At 33.9% G+C, this 20,129-nt stretch overlaps 1 protein-coding gene across 2 annotated transcripts in view; it reads right to left on the bottom strand.

Moving 5' to 3' along the window:
* The window catches only part of ACVR2A (activin A receptor type 2A), a 71,249-nt gene that overhangs the window by 11,558 nt on the left and 39,562 nt on the right, over window positions 1-20,129 (bottom strand). Inside the window, exons 2-6 of one of the 2 annotated variants that reach the window (XM_087950069.1) lie at window positions 14,671-14,878; window positions 13,572-13,681; window positions 11,078-11,232; window positions 5,703-5,726; window positions 3,130-3,273 (exon numbers count right to left, since the gene is read on the bottom strand). In XM_087950069.1, the coding sequence (XP_087806195.1) occupies window positions 3,130-3,273; window positions 5,703-5,726; window positions 11,078-11,232; window positions 13,572-13,681; window positions 14,671-14,878 (641 nt within the window). The remainder of the gene's footprint in view (window positions 1-3,129; window positions 3,274-5,702; window positions 5,727-11,077; window positions 11,233-13,571; window positions 13,682-14,670; window positions 14,879-20,129) is intronic. The other variant, XM_026673503.2, reaches the window with a different exon arrangement.

Genomic DNA, 20,129 nt, shown 5'->3' on the forward strand with positions numbered 1-20,129 from the left:
GTGATGGCCAAAAAAAAAAAAAAAAAAAGATGGAGAATACACATTTAGGTTTGGTTTGGTTTGGTAAATTCACATTAACAGAGAACTCTTGCTTCTAGCAATTTCTGTTTAGTCAAGTTTTTTTTATTTATATATAAACATTTTGAATACAGTGTATTGTCCAGGCATACCGTTTTACAAAAGAAAATAAAAAAAGAAAAATAGTAACATATATATTGACAACAGTAGTAGTAGTACAACAAAATAATTCTAACCATATTTATAATTATGTTAGCTTATTTATAATCCTACTGATTATATTGGCATACATATAATTATAAACGTTCATGTTTAATTTATACATAACAGTGCTCTTTCTTCATCTAATTTCTACCTCTTATCTCTAATCTCTAACCATTGATAAAAACTATTTCATGTTAAGTAATACTCTGTATCTCCTTTTATTTTCAATGTCAACCTATCCATCTCTGCGCAATCCAATATTTTCCTAATTATAGTTTCATCTGATGAGGTGTTCTCTTTTTTCCAATATTGTGCAAATACAATTCAGTACATGTAAAATTAAATATATAGTCCCTTTATCATAGCTTTCTGGTATTATACCTAACAAAAATATTTCTGGTTTCAAATCTATATGCTAATATATGCTAATCATCTTTTCCAACCATGTGTGTATTTTCTTGCTTTCATACATGTCCACCACATATGATAAGATGTACCTGGGGTCTGATTGCACTTCCAACATTTGGCGGACATATTGTTAAACATTTTTGCTAGTCTTGCCGGTGGCAAACGCCACCTATAAAACATTTTGTAGAAATTTTCCTTGTATGCAGTAGCAATTGGCAGTTTGGAATTCTTATCTCATAATTTTTGCCATTTATCTAGTTCTACAGTATAGCTAAAGTTTTTTGCCCATACTATCATTGTTTCTTTAACTTGTTCATCTTCCATTTTAAAGCTTAATAAATAATTATATATTTTTCTTATCAGTTTTTCACCTGTCCCTAATAACATCTTATCAAGTGTTGTTGGTTCTTTATAAAAACCCCATGTTTTCGCATCTTTCTCATATCTTGATTGTATTTGCAAGTGTGGCCACCAAGCTAAGTACACCCCTTGATTTTGTAATTCTTGTCTAGTTTTAAGTTTACCATTCTCATTTAAAGTGTCTTTATAAAGTACCATTTTTTCCAAATGAATAAGATTTGGATGTATTAATGCTTCAATTGTAGAAAGCCAGACTGGTATTTTCGTATTTTGTGATTTAACTTTTTCCCATACTAAAAGTAAAGCATTTCTCACGTCTTCGAAAATATCTATGTGCAGTACTCCTTCCATATCATAAAAAAGCATGCCATCCTAATTGAAGATCGTGTCCCTCCAATAATAATAATCTTCTATGCCTCAAATTTATCCATTCTTTTACCCATGTAAGCACAGATGCCTGATAGTATAGCTCCAATCTGGTAGCCCAAAACCCCCATTGCCTTTGGACTCCTGTAACATTTTCTATTTTATTCTTGCTTTTTTCCCTTGCCAGATATATTTCAAAATTGTTTTATTTAATTCTTTAAAATACTTTTTCTCTAGTTTTATTGGTATTGTTTGAAATAAGAAAAGTAACTTCAGTAATACATTCATTTTTATGGTAGCTATTCTCCCTATCATTGATAATTGTAAATTCTTCCATTTCTCCAAATCCAACTTAATTTGTTGCATTAATTTTGTGTAGTTATCAACTTTAATTGTTGCACATTTTGCTGTTAAGTGGATGCCTAAATATTTCACTTTCTTTACTATCTGAAGGACTATTTTCTCTGTCAGTTCATTTCTCTGTCTGTAAGGGTTTTTTTTAACTGGTATTTTAGTTTTTTCTTTGTTTATTTTCAGTCCTGCAACTTTTCCATATTCCTTGATTTTCCCTATCAATCTGGGGCCAGTTACTAACAGTTCTCCTAGTATAAAAACTAAATCATCTGCAAATGCTTGTAGTTGCTTCTAGCAATTTCTGAACTGTGCATAAATCTTTAGAAATTTTGTGAAACAGATTATTAAATTGAGGCCAGAAAAATTTAAATAATTCTCTTAGAACAACTAATATTTGGCAAGCAAGTTATCTGCAGTTCTCTGGAATAAAGATAAGGATTTTTCCTGATTTGCTTCATCAAATAAATATAGACAATGAAGTGAGGTTAACAATTCAATAAAGTTCATCTGACAGTAAGACAGAATTAAATCAGCAATTTTCTTTTTCTTTATTTAGTTATTTCTCCCCAGATTCTAGAATGTTTTTCATGCTGCTGGTAAATAGCTGGCACATAAGTCATAAACAGAAATAGCAATGTGTTTAAATAAAGATTATAATTATTTATTTCTTATAGTTTATTATGGACCTCTCTGCTCCACAGGGGGAGAAAGAAAGAGGGGGGGAAACCAATAATAGGACAGGCGGTGGACAATGTGTATTGCTGTAATGGCAATCACTAGACTCGGAGATGTTGCAAAAGTTGTAATGGGCCATAAATTTATTTTTTCAGCACCATTGTAACTTTAAACAATTGCTAAATAGAATAGTTGGGTAAGTGAGGACTACCTTAATTGGTCTGAAATTGTAAATAAATGATCTGATTTGAACATATTTTGATTTAAAAAAGAATGCCCTCTGGTTTTTATTAGTATTTAAATCCCAAGCCTGTTATTAAAATTGAATTATTTCTTCACCCATCAGGATGGATGTCTCACTGGATCATTAAAGATGTCCTTTCTTTTCTTTCACATTTTACTTGGTCTCAAAATCACTGGAATGTTTTATTAAGCAATCATATAGCAATAGCACTTATATACCACTTTATAGTGCTTTACAGCCCTCTCTAAGCGGTTTACAGAGTCAGCATACGGCCCCCAACAATCTGGGTCCTCATTTTACCCACCTCGGAAGAATGGAAGGCTGAGTCAACCTTGAGCCTGGTGGCCTGCAGTACAGCACTCTAACCACTGTGCTACTGAGGCTTGTGACGTTTAGACATATTGTGAGATATCACCTGATTTCCTTATTATAACAGTCTTTTTAAAAACATTTTAAACATTTGTAACATTTCATAGTACCATACTTGATTGTTTATATACCTGCACTGGGAATATTTTCACAGCAACGTATTCATTTAACAGCTGAGCTTTCCAGACACAGCCAAATCTTCCTCTAGCTTTGATCTCTAGTAACTGCAATGGCTTTAAGCCCATCAATGGGGATGGAGGAGGTGGTCCAGGGTCCTAAAAATAATAACAGTCAACAAAAGGTTTTGTTTTTTTTAAGTATAATCTCATTCACCAATTCAAAGACAACAATTTAGGAAGCAAATTATATCAACAATTATATCAATGCAAACAAAATATTAATTTTTAAATTAAATTTCAATTCTTTCTCAGCAAAAATGAAATGAATAAATCTAACACTTAAATTGTATGATTCCAAACAAAGGCATGCATACAAAATACGGAAGGAATTAAATTTCTTGAAACTAATCCAGTATCTTTAATCTCTATATATGGTCAATAGAAAACAGTTTCTCCAACATATATCTACTAAAAAAATTTGAAAAATACTTTACCTAAATGAAGAAACTGTAAAAAAGTTATTAAATACTCTATTTTAATGGAATTATAATTCTTTTATAGAAAATCAATATGTTTCATGCAGCCTGTGGTTATTTCCTGCATACGTACAGAATTCCTGGGGATCCATTCCTATTTTACCAACCCAGCTATTGACCCAGTATCACTTGAAAGATGGGGGAATCAGTTTTTGTAGTTAGGAACTACTTAACTTTATTAGTATTTATTTATTATAAGCATTACAAGAAAGGTTTAAAGTCATCTATTATGGCAATGCTGATTGGGACTTCGAAGATACTATATGTGATTATATTTCCTGGTCCTCACTACTTCATCTACTTTGATGAATACAAAAGGATCTATAGGATGTAGACAGAGTGAATTATGAACTGACCTCAGTTATAAGTTACAAGTGTCAAGGTATGATATAAACTGAGGTGTAATTATAGAATGATATGCTTCCCCCCTTTGTAACAAATAAATTATTCTAAAGATACATGGTTCTATATTTCTTGTTGAAAATAGGATGAGAAATCTTTTTTACCCAGAAATTTTATACATATGCTGTGATGTAACAATGGGTGGATTGGGTAGCACAGATAAAAAAAAGTGATAAATAGCTTAATAATGACATGGTAATAAACATTACAACAAAGGAATCACTTTTTAATCTATGTGGGTTCTTCATGCAACATAATTAAAATATTATGAGGATTAATCTTTACTACATACAGGAAAGGGACAAAAGGTGTATATCTTCATTAGTCCTCAACCACAAGGAAGGGATAAGATTACATTTTGCTTCTCACATTCACTGAAGAATGCCACTTTTCTTTTCCTCTTCCTCTGCATTTATATAAACTATCTAATCAGGCTGAAACTTTGACTCCTTTTGCATTTTTCTCCTAAGCATACTACTGTATTGCTTATACAAGTAGTCCTTGATTAACAATGGTAAATAGAGCTTGAATTTCCATTGTTAACTGAGGATCATGGAAAGTCTCAGGCAGCTAGCTAGCTAGCAAGCAGGCTGGCAGGAATGGCAGAGGAGGGCTAGCTCCTGCCAGGTTTGTGGGTAGCTTGTGTGGCACATGGTGCCAGGCAACTTACTGAAGCAACTTACAGCCTTCTGTACCAGTTTCCCTGGTGTTTCAGTCATTAAATGAAGTGGATGCTATGTGAAATATCAAATTTTAACTTCAATTTTCCTTTGCTTTACATATGTGCAAAGGTTATAAATATCAGGATTAGCTGCAAAGTTACTTTGTCATCACAGTTGTAACAGAACAGTCATTAAATGAGGCAGTAGCTATACAAAGACTACCTGTAATCCTACCTATGCCAATTCAATCCCACCATTCCAAATAGTAATGTGAAATAATAGTAGAAAAATGTATTTAACAAAGCAACAGAGAAAGTATTAAATGAATACTTCTCTGGATTCAACAGGCTGCCTGATGAACTCCACATATGTACTGGGTCTTCAAGATCTGGTTTCTAAAAGGAAATCTATCAAGTCTATCACTTCTGATTTTAAGAAAACTCTCAAAAATAGACTAATACCGCACGCAGGTTTGTTATTTAACATCCCAGGATAATTTCAGGTCCTTAATTGTGCATGAAGTAACCCTCTGAACCTTACAAGTGCATTATATTTTGAGACAGAGAGAACAGATTTTGAAACAATGAAAAATAAATGGATGTTAAAAACTTTTACCATTCAAATTTCCACAACAAAATACGAAACATTTTTCTCTTGCATATGCAGATTCTTCATCTTAACAGACATCCAATGATTGTTATGAAGAGGTTTTTTTATGTCAATTTGTTTATATGAGGTTCAGTATCACATGAATATACTAGGCACTGTATTAGATTTTTCCGCTCAAGCTAATGGAATATCACAATGTTTGCCATAATAGGCCATCAAATCGTTTTTTGATGCTGACATGTTATACTGTAGAAAATCCAACAAATGAAGAATCCAATAATTTTGGGTACAAATAAACATCTTTTCCAAATGTTACTCCTATAGGTAGTTTGCAATTCCACAAATGTATGACTATATATAAAATGGTGCATCTTACCTCTATCATTATATGAAAGGCATGCTTGTAAAAGAAACACATACACACAAGCAAAAGGGAATTATTTCATATAATACAAAGCAGATATAAGTGCGTCTTAGGAAAAGTGAGAGCCATCAGTAACTAAATGTTATAAAATTCAGCATGAATTAGATTCTCAAATGTGTACTTCATTGACCTTTTTTGACAATAAAAGATAGTGATAGTGTTTATATACCTCTGACTTATTTGAACATTAAAAAGTTTGTAATCAAATGCTCAATTAGTACAGAAGCTTTCAAAACTTATTTCCATAAGTATAGGTAGTTAGAAGGCATAGAGAAATGTAGTAATTTAATTATTAAGATATTGGTTATGTTTTAAACAAAGTAACCGTGCAAAAAATATGTTGGTACATTACACAAGAGGGCAGTGTTGCATCATCTAACCTACAAACTACAAAGCGTAACAGTGAAACAAAACACATTACCCTCATCCTAATCTTACTTCATTTAACCATTAAACTTGCTAAACATAGTTCATTTTTCAATAATATTTTTGGTAGCTAATTAATTTTAGAAATATCACCCTTCTTTCCTTTTGATCAGCTGCTTTCATTAGGAAATATCAGCATATAAATTAACATTTAATTAACTTTTATTTTAACACTGATGAAACATCTCGTTTTTTTATTTTTTTTTAAAGTGGAGGTGAGCTTACTGAGAAATTGAGGGAAATGCTTTATAAACTAATATAAAATTCACTAAAAACCAATAGCAAAATGAAAACACAAGGAGGCAGATCGGGAGGAGAAATTTCTATCGTCAACATTCATACCAACCTGTGATTCTACCCTCACAACTGCTCTACCTAAGTTATAAGTGTACTTCTTTCCCACATGAAAACTACCGTACTCAGCAAGTAATTATGTTGCTGTCACTGCCTTTTCTAGAACAGAGATCTGTCCCATTTACCAGGAATCAGATGTGTTAAACATCTCCTTTCCCTTCCTCTTAAAAAAATGCCACCAGATTTTCCCTTTAAATCAACAAGGCAGTCATCAAGAAAGAAGGATTCTTATTTTAATAAAAGCAGTAGGTACTTGAAAGAACAGTTTAAATACAGCAAGTTGCACAAGGAAGAAATGTGTTTAAAATCCAGTGTTTACTGATCCACAAACACTCAAAGCAAGCAAAAATATAGATAACTGAAACAGATGCAAAATTACTTCCCAATCATGTGTGCCTCACTGAGCAAAAATCAAGATAAGGGGACTGGGTGGGAAAAATCATCGTTCATATGATAAACATTCCCTGTCAACCTTACTACTGTAGTTTCTATTCTTCCAAGATGCTAATAAATAACAAAGAAACTCCTGATATTCTCTTCTCTTGAATCTTCTCCTCCCAAATAAAAAAATATTTAAAGGTCCAACCAGATAGTCAGCAGGTCACTCAGAATTAGGAGTTTCCTTAATCCATTATATTAACACTAACTGTGCAAAATCAGAAATCTTCAGCTTTATAAAGGTAGAGTCTCTGATGAGGAAAAATATAGAAAATGAGAGAAAGAAATCCTCCTTTACTTCCCATGTGCAAACAAATGGGTTAAAATAAGTCAATTTTTTTCTAATGATTCATATTGGTAATTGGATCACAGAAATAACTGAAACAATGTTGACCATATAATAAACTGCCCTGACAGAAAAGCCTGTGCAAATTCTTCAGAAACAGAGTTGGTAATGTACCAACTTTGTCTAGTCTGTATGGCTGCTTTGAAAACTACTCCCACCAAGCTTTATTCACATATGCCTGCCAGTTTGCAAAGTGAAGTAGTTACACCAGGCTATATTAGGCAGGAGCAGTTTCTTATGCACTGGTTTTGACAATTTGAAGAGGAGTTGATCCTCTTTCAAAGGAGTTTCATAGCCTTATTGTATAGTAAAACATAAAATAGTGCTTAGCAGCCCAGCATGTAAGATCTCATTCAAAGTGAAAAGAAATTATTTCCAGTGCTTATCAACTTCTTGGTGTCAGGAGCATCTGACATAAATTACAAAAATTCAGTGGAATAAAGGATTTGCATGTGTGTGAATATGGCTAATGATATATGGCATTCAAAATATAGATGTAAAATTAAATAGAAGCGGAGTAACTGTACCAACTGCTCCATATACAAAAGGATGATAAAGAAGTACTGAATTCATCTAATCTGGCAATAAAAAATTGTTAAGCACTGCAATAATTACACTTCTAATTTGGAAGATACTGCTTTTCAATGAATATCTTGCAAACTTCAGTGTGATGGTACCATTTTCTGAGGAGCTAACCAGATACTGTTATGCAATCAACTGGTTTTAAAGTCTATATATACTTTCTAAATATTAATAATATATTAATCAATACTTATTGTTTGTGAAGGACAATGATCACAACCAAATTAGTTCAAATAAACCAAATAAGTATGCTGAATCAAGGTTGACAATACATTTGTAATAAAACTATATAATCTACCGTAAAATAATTATTAAAAACAGTTCTACCTAGGGGTGGGATTCAACCGGTGTTACTACCGGTTTGGTAACTACTGCAAATAGAACATATAGAATAAAAGTATCGAATTTATTGTTTTGGTAGACAAAGACATGGGTGGATCAGAATATGAAGCACATCTAAGGTGTCCTTCCTTTTTCATATAGCAGGTGAGTTGCTTGGTACACAGTATTATTCTCCTTGATCTAAGCAATGCAACTCACAACTTCTCTGCTACAGAAATAATAGGAAGGGTGTTCTTTCCAAATCATTGCAACAAGAAATACCTTGTGAGATGAAGATGGCCAAATACTTCTTGTCTAAGACTAAATGAACCAAGTTAATTTTACTATTACCATTTTAATAATAATCATGAATCATTTAATTTGTTTCCAGAAATACAAACTAGGAAACAAGCTCAATCACATTTAAAAGAACACTAATATCACTCTCAGAAATAAACTCTGGTTGCTAGCCCATTTGGGTTTTCAACTTTTTTATTCATTGACTAGTAATTGACTAGTACATGGCACAGAAGGTGGGCAGTGGCTCCTATGCTTGAACTCATTCCTCTTCTATCAGGTACAAGAAATGCCTAGTATTCTACAGTTGTTTTAATGAAAAGTTGAAGTAAACTTTAACTGACAAGTTTTATTTTTCAAATTACACCCTCAGAAACTATTTGATTATAGTAGTAAAAAATAGTAACTGATAAGCTAATTTTCATTTACTTCATAAAAGAAAAAGGAGCCAGGAAAATGATGAAACCTTCTTACAACTTTTGTGCACGTAAGGAACCAATTTAAAGTAGAGCTGCTCACTAAAACATTTGCATGAAAATTATAGAAACAATTTCTCCATTATTTTTTTGAATAGGTATAGCCTTGGGTCATACTGTAGTCTCTGTATGGCTCAAATTCGTTCATTTTGCAGCATTTAGTACTGACAGCTATTTAATTACTTCCATGGATGTAAAGATATCTTCAAAGGTTCTGCATTATTCCACAACAAGGTAGATGTAACTTTATGGCTATAGATAGTATTATTTTGGTAGAAATCTGAAGTGGTTGGCCTATCCTATCTCCCTTTCATTTTTACAAAATGTTTTAATATTGCATATACTGATTTTCCAAGGTAGGTGGAAGGAACTGGCTGATCTTTAAAAGCTCAGGAAGTTCAGACCTGGTTAATACTTGGAAAATCAGAAGGAAATCTCAGGGCTGACATAAAAAGGGGAAAGTGTGTGTGTGTGGCGGGAGGGTTGGGGAACCAGAATAAGCCAATGGCAAAGCATTTCTATATTGTTGCCAAGAATATAATGTAAGTATGTCCATGAAGTCAACTGGTATCAAACTACACTCATGAGACTTGATTTCATTAGACTGATATGTCAGTTTTACTTTGATCTTCCTTTTTAAAATTGTATTGATTTTTTACTACAAATTATTTTGGATATTCTTTCTTATATAGATGATATAAACCTATGTTTATAAACAGTTCAAATTATTTTAAATAAATCAACTTTTTCAACTTCATAAAAATGAGCCTTTTAAGGGACTTTTTTCAGCTACAGGTTGCTTACAGCATGCAGAAATGTCCTTGTAATCAAACTTATGTATCACTGATTGTATCTACTGCAAATATGTTGATAATCCGATTTATACTCTACATTCATAGGTTTATATTAGGTTCCATGTCTAGTCAGATCATTTTTCTGTTCAAATTCTTTTATATTGTACTCCTAATCCACTGAGTTTTATAAATACTCTATGTTTAATGGTACTGATAAAAATGGTAATGCCAAAATTACAATTATAGAATATGCACAGAAGAATTTATGAAAATGATCACATGTGTTGTAATGATCATAAGACTGTTTGTAGCACTTTTCACACTTTTCGTTATATTGAAACCTCTCTGCAGCTGCTGCTGCACACAAATACCCCTCTGTAAGGTCAAGGGGATCCTTAAGTAGTGTGGACTTATATTTTGCATCACATTTTGTATGAGAATGTTTATGAAGTGTGCACATACACTTCTGTATAAATTATGGATATTCATAAAATTCATTTTAAGAATAATTTTGAAATATAGCCAAGTTCAACAAGGACAGTCTTTCCTAGATTTTCTAAACAATAGGATCTACTGCAGAAAGCCAACAAATTACAATGGAACCTGGCAATATTATTCAAATGCCAATTATCTCCTGCAAACAGTCATTCCTAGTGCAAATATCCACCCCAAAACTGCTGTCAAACATACAGCTCTACATGCAAAACAGTTCCTTCCACTAGCAAGGTACTGACTTACATAAACACCAATGCATGGGCAGCAACAAGCATGAAGACTTTTTTATCTCCTGACATATTTTGAATGGTGATAGGGCTGAATTGCTTTGATTAGTTAGATGCCTGAACAAAATTAGAATACAACTGAATATTCAAAAAATATTATTTTAAAATAATTTTTCCAAATAATGAGAAAAACAAGAGTTTTCCTACATTTAATATGCATACTTTACATCCTGTTACCATAGATGAGTAATTTTAAAACATATCATATACAAATCATAAAGTTCAAAATATTTACTTTAAGCTGTGCCTTTTGCAAAATGTTTGATGTAGGATGCTGACAATCTTTTTATGAATTGTGGAAGAGAGAAACAAAACTAATTTCAACTAATTTCTTCCTCTAGCTACAGACTCTCAGATCATATGCCAACAGTTTTCCAAAAATCTTAAAAAAAAGTCAAATAGCAACCGTCAAAGGTAACAAGTCTATATTGACTTGAGAAAGCTAACAAAAAGATGGGATATAAATCTGACAAAGAAACAAAAGTACTTCCATTCAAAATAATGCACTTACTTGGGTTGGTACAAGTACTGGAGGATATGCTAATTTGTGGTGTCTGTACATCCAGAATGAAAAGAGTACAATCACTGCTATTCCCATTATAGGTCCAAGAGAGTAAAGCAAGGTACTAAACAGAGGTGGTTTAGTTGGCATAGGATTGGAAGTAGCTGCAGGGGGAAGAAGTTTTCTTATAATTCAATTTTAACACAGAAAATATAAGCAATTCTTAAAAATTGAGGACATTTAAGCTATCTATTCATTAAAGTTATCTATGAGACAGCTGAAGCTTAAATGTTTAAATTTTAGGTTTGCATTTAAGATCATAGTATTTGCCTTTGCATTTGGAAGGCACGGTTAAATGTATCATCAGTTGGAATCATTGTGCAGCCACAAGAAACCCAAATCCAGCTCTGCAGAATTCCATTGATCCTTACCTAGCACCAATTTAACTTTGACCATAAGTTGACCAGATTCTTGTGTATAGTAGCAATATTATCAGTGTTTTGAACTGGTGAATGTTTTCAATTCTTTGCACCTGACAATTGAAGTCATTGTAATTTAGTAATAATCTTTATTGGATGCAACCATCAGGCAGGGGTACCCAATCCCCGAGCCACAGCCTATTCGGAATTGGGCCTCACAAGTGACTGGCTGGAGCACGCAGGCAGTTCAACTTGTGTGAGTGAAGGGCTGGCCTGCCAATCGTGTAAAGGCTGCATGTGTGCTGGCCTGCCACTTGTACGGCCCAGTTCCCTCTTCCTCTCCCTGTTGGCCACCAAGCCACAAAGGTTGGGGACTGCTGATATAGATTATTGTTGGGATAAAAGGGAGATACATAAGGTCAAAATTCAGCAATAATTTTTCCAATCTAATCCAACTTCAGATGGTCCTTGTATTACAACCATTCATTTAATGACACTTCTGTGATAGAATGTGCATCTGGAGAAACAACAGAGGAGAATCTTGCTAGCCCAGAGATTTCCCAACAGTACATTCAGGAGGGAAGCCCAAATTAAGAGACTGCAAATTCCCAAAGTGGATGGTGGGGAGGGGGGAATAACTTTTAAAATAGCCACACCTTAGAACAGTGATGGTGAACCTTTTTGTTGTCGTGTGTCAAAAGTGCGTGCACGTGCGTGCGTGCCGGCATCCACAATGCAATGTGCTCTGCCTCCCCGCACATGCGCACACAACACCCCTGCCCTATCCCCTTACTTGCACTGCACATGCGTGCGCCTCCCAGCTTATATTTGGCCCGTTTGAGGCTGTTTTCGCCCTCCCAGAGGCTCAAGAGAAGCCTCTGCAGCCTCGGCGGGACCGAAAAACGGGCCTTCCAGAAAAAATGGAAGTGCCCATTTTCAGCCTCTGGAAGGACTCTGGAGCCTGGGACATGCCATTTTTGCCCTCCCAGAGGCTCGAGGGAAGCCTTGGGAGGCTGAAAATGGGCCTGTTTCAGCACTTCCAGTATTTCTGGAAGGCATGTTTTTTGGCCTCCTGAGGCTGCAGAGGCTTCCCTTGAGCCTCTGGGAAAGCAAAAACAGCTTCCCCCGAGTTCCAGAGGCCCTCAAGAGACTGAAAACGAGCACTTCCGGTATTTCTGGAAGGCTTGTTTTTCGGCCTCCGGAGGCTACAGAGGCTTCCCTCAAGCCTCCAGGAAGGTAAAAACAGCCTCAAACAGGCCGAAAATCAGCTGGGAGGCGCATGCATGCGCAGTGCAGGTAAGTTTGGCTGGGACTCGCATGCCCGCACAAATGGCTTTGTGTGCCATAGGTCTTCCATCCCGGCCTTAGAACCTCTCCAGATATAGCTATTAGAGAAGTGAGTTATTGCTGTAGTTTATGTCCATTAGGTAAAAGCAAATAAAAGATTGGATTTGATTGGATTTCACTGTGCGGTCTTTGGGCTTGGGCTTGGGCTTGACAGATTTAAAATTATGATAAGCTCAGAAAAAAATTACTTATCACCCATCCTTAAAGACCATCACAAAACCTCTGTAGTCACATGATCATCATTTGGGTGCTTGGCAACCAGCTCAAATTTATGATGGTTGCAGCATCTTGCAGTCATATGATCATGAACTCTGGCTTCCAACAAACAAAGTCAACTGTGAAAGACAGATTCACTTAACAGCTGTGTGATTTGCTTAACAAATATGTGATTTGTTTAATGACAGTGGTGATTCCCTTAACAATTGTTGCAAAAATAGTTGTGAAGTTGGGTCCAGTCATGTGATGCCTTGATTTATGATCAGACCGACCTTCAATGGAAATTTTGATACCAAGTGTGGTTTTAAGTCAAGAACTACCTGTATTGTTTAGTATTGTATCTAACCAAGGCTGCTGTATCCAGGTCCCTTCCTACGTTTCCTTATTTACAATTATTATCATCCAATAGGATAACAGAAAAATACATGTTGTCTATAAGTATGTTCAATATTTAATATAGGTTTTAAATTCTAAGTACATTTCTCTGTGGGACTCTTTTTAGGAAAAGTTATATCACATACGTTGTGTAACCTCCATCTCTGGAAAGTAGAAAAAATGTTCATTGCACATGTTGCCCTCACAGCAGCAGAAAAACACTTCAGGGCTATCTTTCTTTTCTATACAGTCAGTTCTGAAAGAGATGAAGATCAGTTAAATATTAAAATGGTACAATTATACTTTTGAAATCCAGCAAAAATTGCTAGGAGTAAATTAATACATAATTTAAAAGGTTGAATATCTGAGTAATTATAATTTTGTGCAAAAGTACATCAAACTTTCATTTGGCTTCCATAACGAAAGGGAACAACATAAAAGATACTACATAAAAAGCAGCACAAATCACACACATTGTATCAAAAGATGATACCAGTCTGATACCAGCAGACTGCCTATTGCTTCTTATAAAGTGGTTGCTAATCATGCTAATCTGAAGCATCTCTTAAAATAACAGTACAAATCTTCTACACATCTAACATGCGAGCTTGTTTTTCATTTTGAGAAAAGGCCTGCAGGAAATAGATAGAAAAAAATACAGAAAAGACTGGCGCTTCAGCTCACTCTCAATTTAAATTATGACTCCCTGTAGCATTTCAGCCTACATTTAATACTGCACTGCATTAGCTGCAACCAATGCAGTTCATGCAATTATGCAGGACCGTCTCACCAGTCAGATATGTGAATCTGAAGAACTTTCTCCACACCAGATTAGCTCAGCACTAGTCTGTTCCAATTTGATTACCAAATCAAAAGCAGATTTGGAAAAATGGATCTTTACATCCTATTTTTACTTATGGAAAAAAACAAACACATCCAATGTGGTTTGGCTATTATTTATCAACAAAGCCTCACAAAACGTACATAAAACTAGCCAACTTTTACACAGAAGAATGAACAAACAAATCTGTAATTAAAATAGAAATACCTAAAAAGTAATGTGGCAATACCCCCAAACAATGAAAGATCACTCTATCACTTACCTTAAGGAATTTATTTGGTATTTTACTCTGTATAAATTTTGTGTAATAGTCTATGTTTATACACATCATCAAATTCTATACTTTTGAACAAGATTAAACTTTGCAAAACAGAAAATGTATGAAAATAGTCACGTTTGCTTGCCTGTCATAACAATTAATATCATCCAACCAGCAACCCTTTTTCACAATTTCAATAGATCCAGAAATATTCTTCCATGTTGCAAAGCAGTGTCTTCTTTTATCTTTGTCACCATAGCACAGTTCAATGCCACTACGATTTGTCTTATCATTTTCCCAATTAGCATTGTAGAAGATGCATTCCTGTGTTTCTGATCTGCCGAGTATGGCACCTGCAAGGAATTGGTTTTTAAGAATTAAATTCTGGATAATCTTGGAAAAATAATTAAATACTAAGAACAAAGCTGTATTTAAAATGTCTTGCAATTTTTACTACATAAATATTATGTCTGCATTTCAGTCTGGCATACATTTCTTTTTTTTTTTTTTATGGCAGAACAATAGTTGCTTTTATTTACTATTTTTAATTTAATAATGCAATTTTTTTGGATATCAAAACTCATTGTTTTCTGATATTCACAGCAAAGCTATCTGTAATAATTTCTATCTTAAGAAACAAGTAAAGTACAATTCTATCTATTCTATCTCCAAAATTACTTGTCATTTGCCAATCTAGTGAAATCTCTTTACTATAAAGGATGTTAGCGGAAAAATATGATTTTATACAGAAATATCATCTCCTAGTTTTCCTGTAAGATACTGAGGAATTCTAATAATTCCTCGTGCCATGTAAACCAGAAAACAAAATGCATACTATATTTCTTGTACTCTGAAATTCTAGCATAAAATCAATAAACATCTAGAAATGTAGGCATAAGCTTAAAATAGTTGGCAGCTCTTTAATACTGAATCTAAACTATGACATTATGTCCAATAATGTATTAAATTTTTCTATGTTTATGTTCTATCTTCTGTCCTTACATTTTTCATTAAAGCATATTTGCCTATGGCTACGTTAGAATCAAAACATGTTTCAGATACTCCATTTAAATTTGTAGCCATCCATTTTCTTTCAGTTCACTCAGGCAGGAGAGAAAAACAGCCAACTCTTACAACCTTTTCATGTGTAGAGACAATGTCTTATACAGACTGTCAAGTTATCTGAATTCATATTTTCATTTGAAAGTCATTAAAACATGTTTGACTAGACTTCATACTTCTAACATAAAATGTCATTAGCATACTGTATTTCATAACCATATAGAATTACTGCAGGCATACTGTGATTCTACTAGAGAAAGGAAGAGAAGGAATAGACAAGAGGAAGAAGCAAAACCAAGATACAAATTAAGCAGGCGCAAGTGATTTATTTTCTATTTAATAAAACTCACAAAATGCAGATCTGCTGCAAATAGGAATAATGCAATTTTATCGGTAAAATCTAATTAAGTGATAGTACAAGAGCAAAGGTTCTAATTTCAAATTCTAAATGTATTTTTTAAAAAAATTATTACAATCCTTATATTTGAAGACTCAAATACTTTAATTTTTTTGCAATTAAGGAAAAGTACTTTATAAATTGAATTTCTGAAAACTTACACCGATTTCAGTGGAACTTAGTCATATCAAGAGTCATTTCCACAGTTTGAGTTGGTATGGACTTTGTCTCCAGAATTTTTTTTAAAATTTTAATATGAACCTTACCAAAGTAAACCAAAAGTGGAAAAGTGGACTAACATGAGCTGTGGATTTGTATTATTCATTGGATTTTGAGGTACTCAACTACATATGGCTTAACAATTTTTAAATAGATTTTTTTAAAAAAGGAACATGACTATCCAGGCAAAAAAAAATAAAAAAAAAAACCAAATGAAAACATGTAAACACACATGTAAGTCCATGAAAATATACATGTCCTTCTCTTTTTTTCCAACAGGACGAGCGAATGAAACATGGAAATGTAGTAATTAAACAATTGCTAATTAAACAAGGAACAAAAGATAGGAAAAAAAATTTATGCCAGTGACAAGATTTCTCAACAATATTGGTCATTCATTATCTTGTAGTGATCGGCATATGTGGGACTGATTGGGGTAGATTGTAGGGATGATAACGAAATATAATTTCATCATATTTTATTTATCTATATATTAAATTATTGCATTTTATTCCATTTTCATTTTAAATCTGATTTTATTCCAATTTCATTTTAAATTGTATTTTATCAAATTCTATTTAAATTGTTTTTATCAAATTTTAGTAATAATTTGTGTCTGAAACTCTGCATTTGATATGGCCCAAGGGCTAATCAATAAAGTAAACTAACTAACTATCTTGTAGTGTATCCAGAAACACTAGAAGCCAGCATAGTTCATGTTATTTTATTTCTACAGATAGTCCTGGACTTACAACAGTTCATTTAGTGAATGTTTGAAGTTACAATGGCACTGAAAAAAGTGACATGATCATTTTTCACAGTTACAACCTTTGCAGCATCCCTAGGGGCGTGTGATTAAAATCCAGAAGCCTAGCAACTGACTCGTATTTATGACAGTTGCAGTGTCCTGGGGTCATGTGATCATTTTTGTGACCTGACAAGCAAAACCAATAGGGAAACCAGATTTAACAACCGTGTTACTAACTTAACAACTGCGATTCACTTCACAACTGTGGCAAGAAAGGTTGTAAAGAAAGGGACAAAATTTACTTAACAAGTATCTCACTTAACAATAAAAATTTTGGGCTCAATTGTGATCATAAGTTGAGGACTACCTGTATTCGTTGTATCTAATAGGAGCTGCCACACTCTGTTTAGGTGCAATTTCCAAATCAGCTTTTAGGACACCTTCATTTAGCATACCTTGTTAGCAATATATAAAGCAAGTTTCTACAACATGAACTACTGTAGCTAGATTTTAGTAATAACCACTCAGAAATTCAACTCCTTATTATGCATATAAAGGTCGCTCTTGACTTATGATCAAAATTGGGACAGGAAAATTCATTGTTAAGTGAGGTGAGTGTTCAGTGAGGCCTCTATGACTGCACCAAATTGTATTACCTTTTCTGCCACAATCTTTAAACAAATCACCATGGTCATTAAGCAAGACATCATGTGATCCCAATTTGTGACCTTCCCTGCTGGCTTCCCCTTATTGACTTTGTTGGAAGCTGGCTGGGAAGGTTTCCAAATTGTCATCACATGACAACAAGATGCTGCAGCTGTTCTAAATATGAGCTGTTGCTAAGTGCCCAAATCATGAGCAGGTGACCATATGTGTGCTGGGACAGCCAGACCTTTGAGGTCCTATATCAATTTTTCAGTGCTAAGGAAATTTTGAACAAATGTTTATGAGTTGAGAACTATCTGTAGTGTTACTCAATCTGTAGTGTTATTAAAAATTCCTGTATTTATGTATCTAAATCCCATCTTTTTTATTTTTGTATTTTATGAACACTATTATCTCACCTATTTCCCATGAATCTTGCCTCATGTTTACCTACTACCCAGAGGGAAGGGGGCAGTTGTTCTTTGTTTTGTCATTCCAAGGATGCAAATATAGATTAATGAAGCATGGGATTTGTCATCATTTAAATAATATTTTAAAAATTGAAAGTGTAGTTTAAGTTCACATTTATTCCAGATCCTTGAAGAATGACATATTATATTTCAAATAAATTACTTTTAGTATAACAGATGAGTAGTTTTATATTTCGTAACAAGGTTATAGCCTAATGCCCTCCCCCACTAGCAAAAAACCTGTCAATGTTATTTTTAAATGCTTTTTAAGCGCCTTAATTATTCATGATTTTCCTTCATGTTTATATTTTATTGTTGTAGGTCATGTATAACTATACATATAAGTAAATTATATATGCAAATATTGATTTTCTGCCCAAGTTTTTTACTTTCAAGTCTCAGTCTCTTGTAACTTCTGTTTGCTTCTTTTTCCCATAAAACCAGTTTTTTATATGCATTTCCCCAAATATTGGTTATCTGTTTCATGACCTTTTAAAACTGGTGTCCATTTCAAACAAAATGGATTTTATAAGTAGGCAAAACAATACAGCATGCTGAATTCTACTTCACGAAAATTTAAATCATTTTCATAGATCATTTTGTTTAGATCTCTTAGTTCTAACTGTGCAAATATTGTATGACCAGCATATAAAATTAAACAAAACTAAATACATTTGAAAGAAAGTTGGGGATTTACAAAAAGAAAGTCCTGCTACATTGGATAAAAGCTAAAATATTTGCTTGTTCAGCTATTCTAATATTTAAAAAGAGAAAATATGTAGTATTATTATATACTTTATTCTAATGATATATAAATTTGTCAATTGCTTCTTTAACAAAATAATGTAAAACTGAAAGTTTTTTTAAAAAAAGATGCTTATCCATAATAGTAATATTCTGTCACTATTTTAGACCTTTAGAGATTCATCTATCTCCCTTCTCCCTAAACATTTATTCAGCAATTTAAAAGAGAACATTGACAAATACTCAATGTTACAACTCTTCTTTATCAGAATGAAATATGAGCAATCTATCTCCAATATTCTTTCAAGTGTCATTATTCTGCCCCAGCAAGTTCTTAAAAACCTTAAAGGAAATTTTGAGTCTGTGCCAAGAATTGCATGAGGAAGAACTAGCATTTACAGATCATAGTTCTAATGGAAGATATAATTCCGTGCTCTGAAGGAAATCCAAAGTAAAAAGGATCCCTGACAAATAGCAACACAGTCTCTCCTGAAACACTTAGAATAATGGGGAGCCTACTAGCTCCCTGGTGACTGGTTTTATTTTAAAATTAAAATACACTTTAAAATGAAATTGAGATCCTATTAAAAGGAAATTTCAAAGCTGTATTAAAGGTTGTTATTCTAACAAAACAGGTGGATAAAAATGCCAAAACCAGGCTAAACATCTGGTTGACTGTGCAACTGACCATAATAATGCTTTCAAGTCAGCCTTGACTTCTGTCAGCTACCTGGACAAGTGATCTAAAACTGACATGAAAAAAAAATGAATCCAAGTTGTCATGGCTCAGGATACTGACGCTGAAAAATTCCTCCTCCCAACAGAAAGTCAGTCTCAGGAGACACAAAACTAGACTCACCTGAGGCTCAAACATAGGCATCATCAGAACAGCTGGAATGGTCAGGTGATAAGGGACATTGGTCTTACCTGATATGCTCTTTCTCGGTGTTCTGAGAGAGAATCCAAGGAATGGGTTAACTGCTCTTCTGCTCAGAGACTGAGTCAATCAATCTTTTGGTCATGCCTCCTTTGCCTTTGCATGCCCAGTTTTGATGAAAATGTAGCGATTGACTTGACATATTTCCAATGCTGATCCTGGCTACTCCTGGACTTTGGACTAGATGGTTGCCAGGGTGGGGGCAGCACACCAAGAAGGACCAATGCTCTTTCTCCAGTGTGCTGAGTAGAGAATCCAAGAAATGGGACATTCCAAAGCCAGCTGTCCTAAGGGTGGATAGGAGTCTGGTCCCAAGTCCCAAATCTATATGCACCTTCTCAAGCACTCGCTTGCTGAAGGCTGCTTCAGCTGAAGCGAAGGC

This window comes from Notechis scutatus, chromosome 1, assembly GCF_049901735.1.
Source record: "Notechis scutatus isolate UNSWTSFEM ecotype Mainland chromosome 1, rNotScu1.2, whole genome shotgun sequence".
Classification (NCBI taxonomy): domain Eukaryota; kingdom Metazoa; phylum Chordata; class Lepidosauria; order Squamata; family Elapidae; genus Notechis; species Notechis scutatus.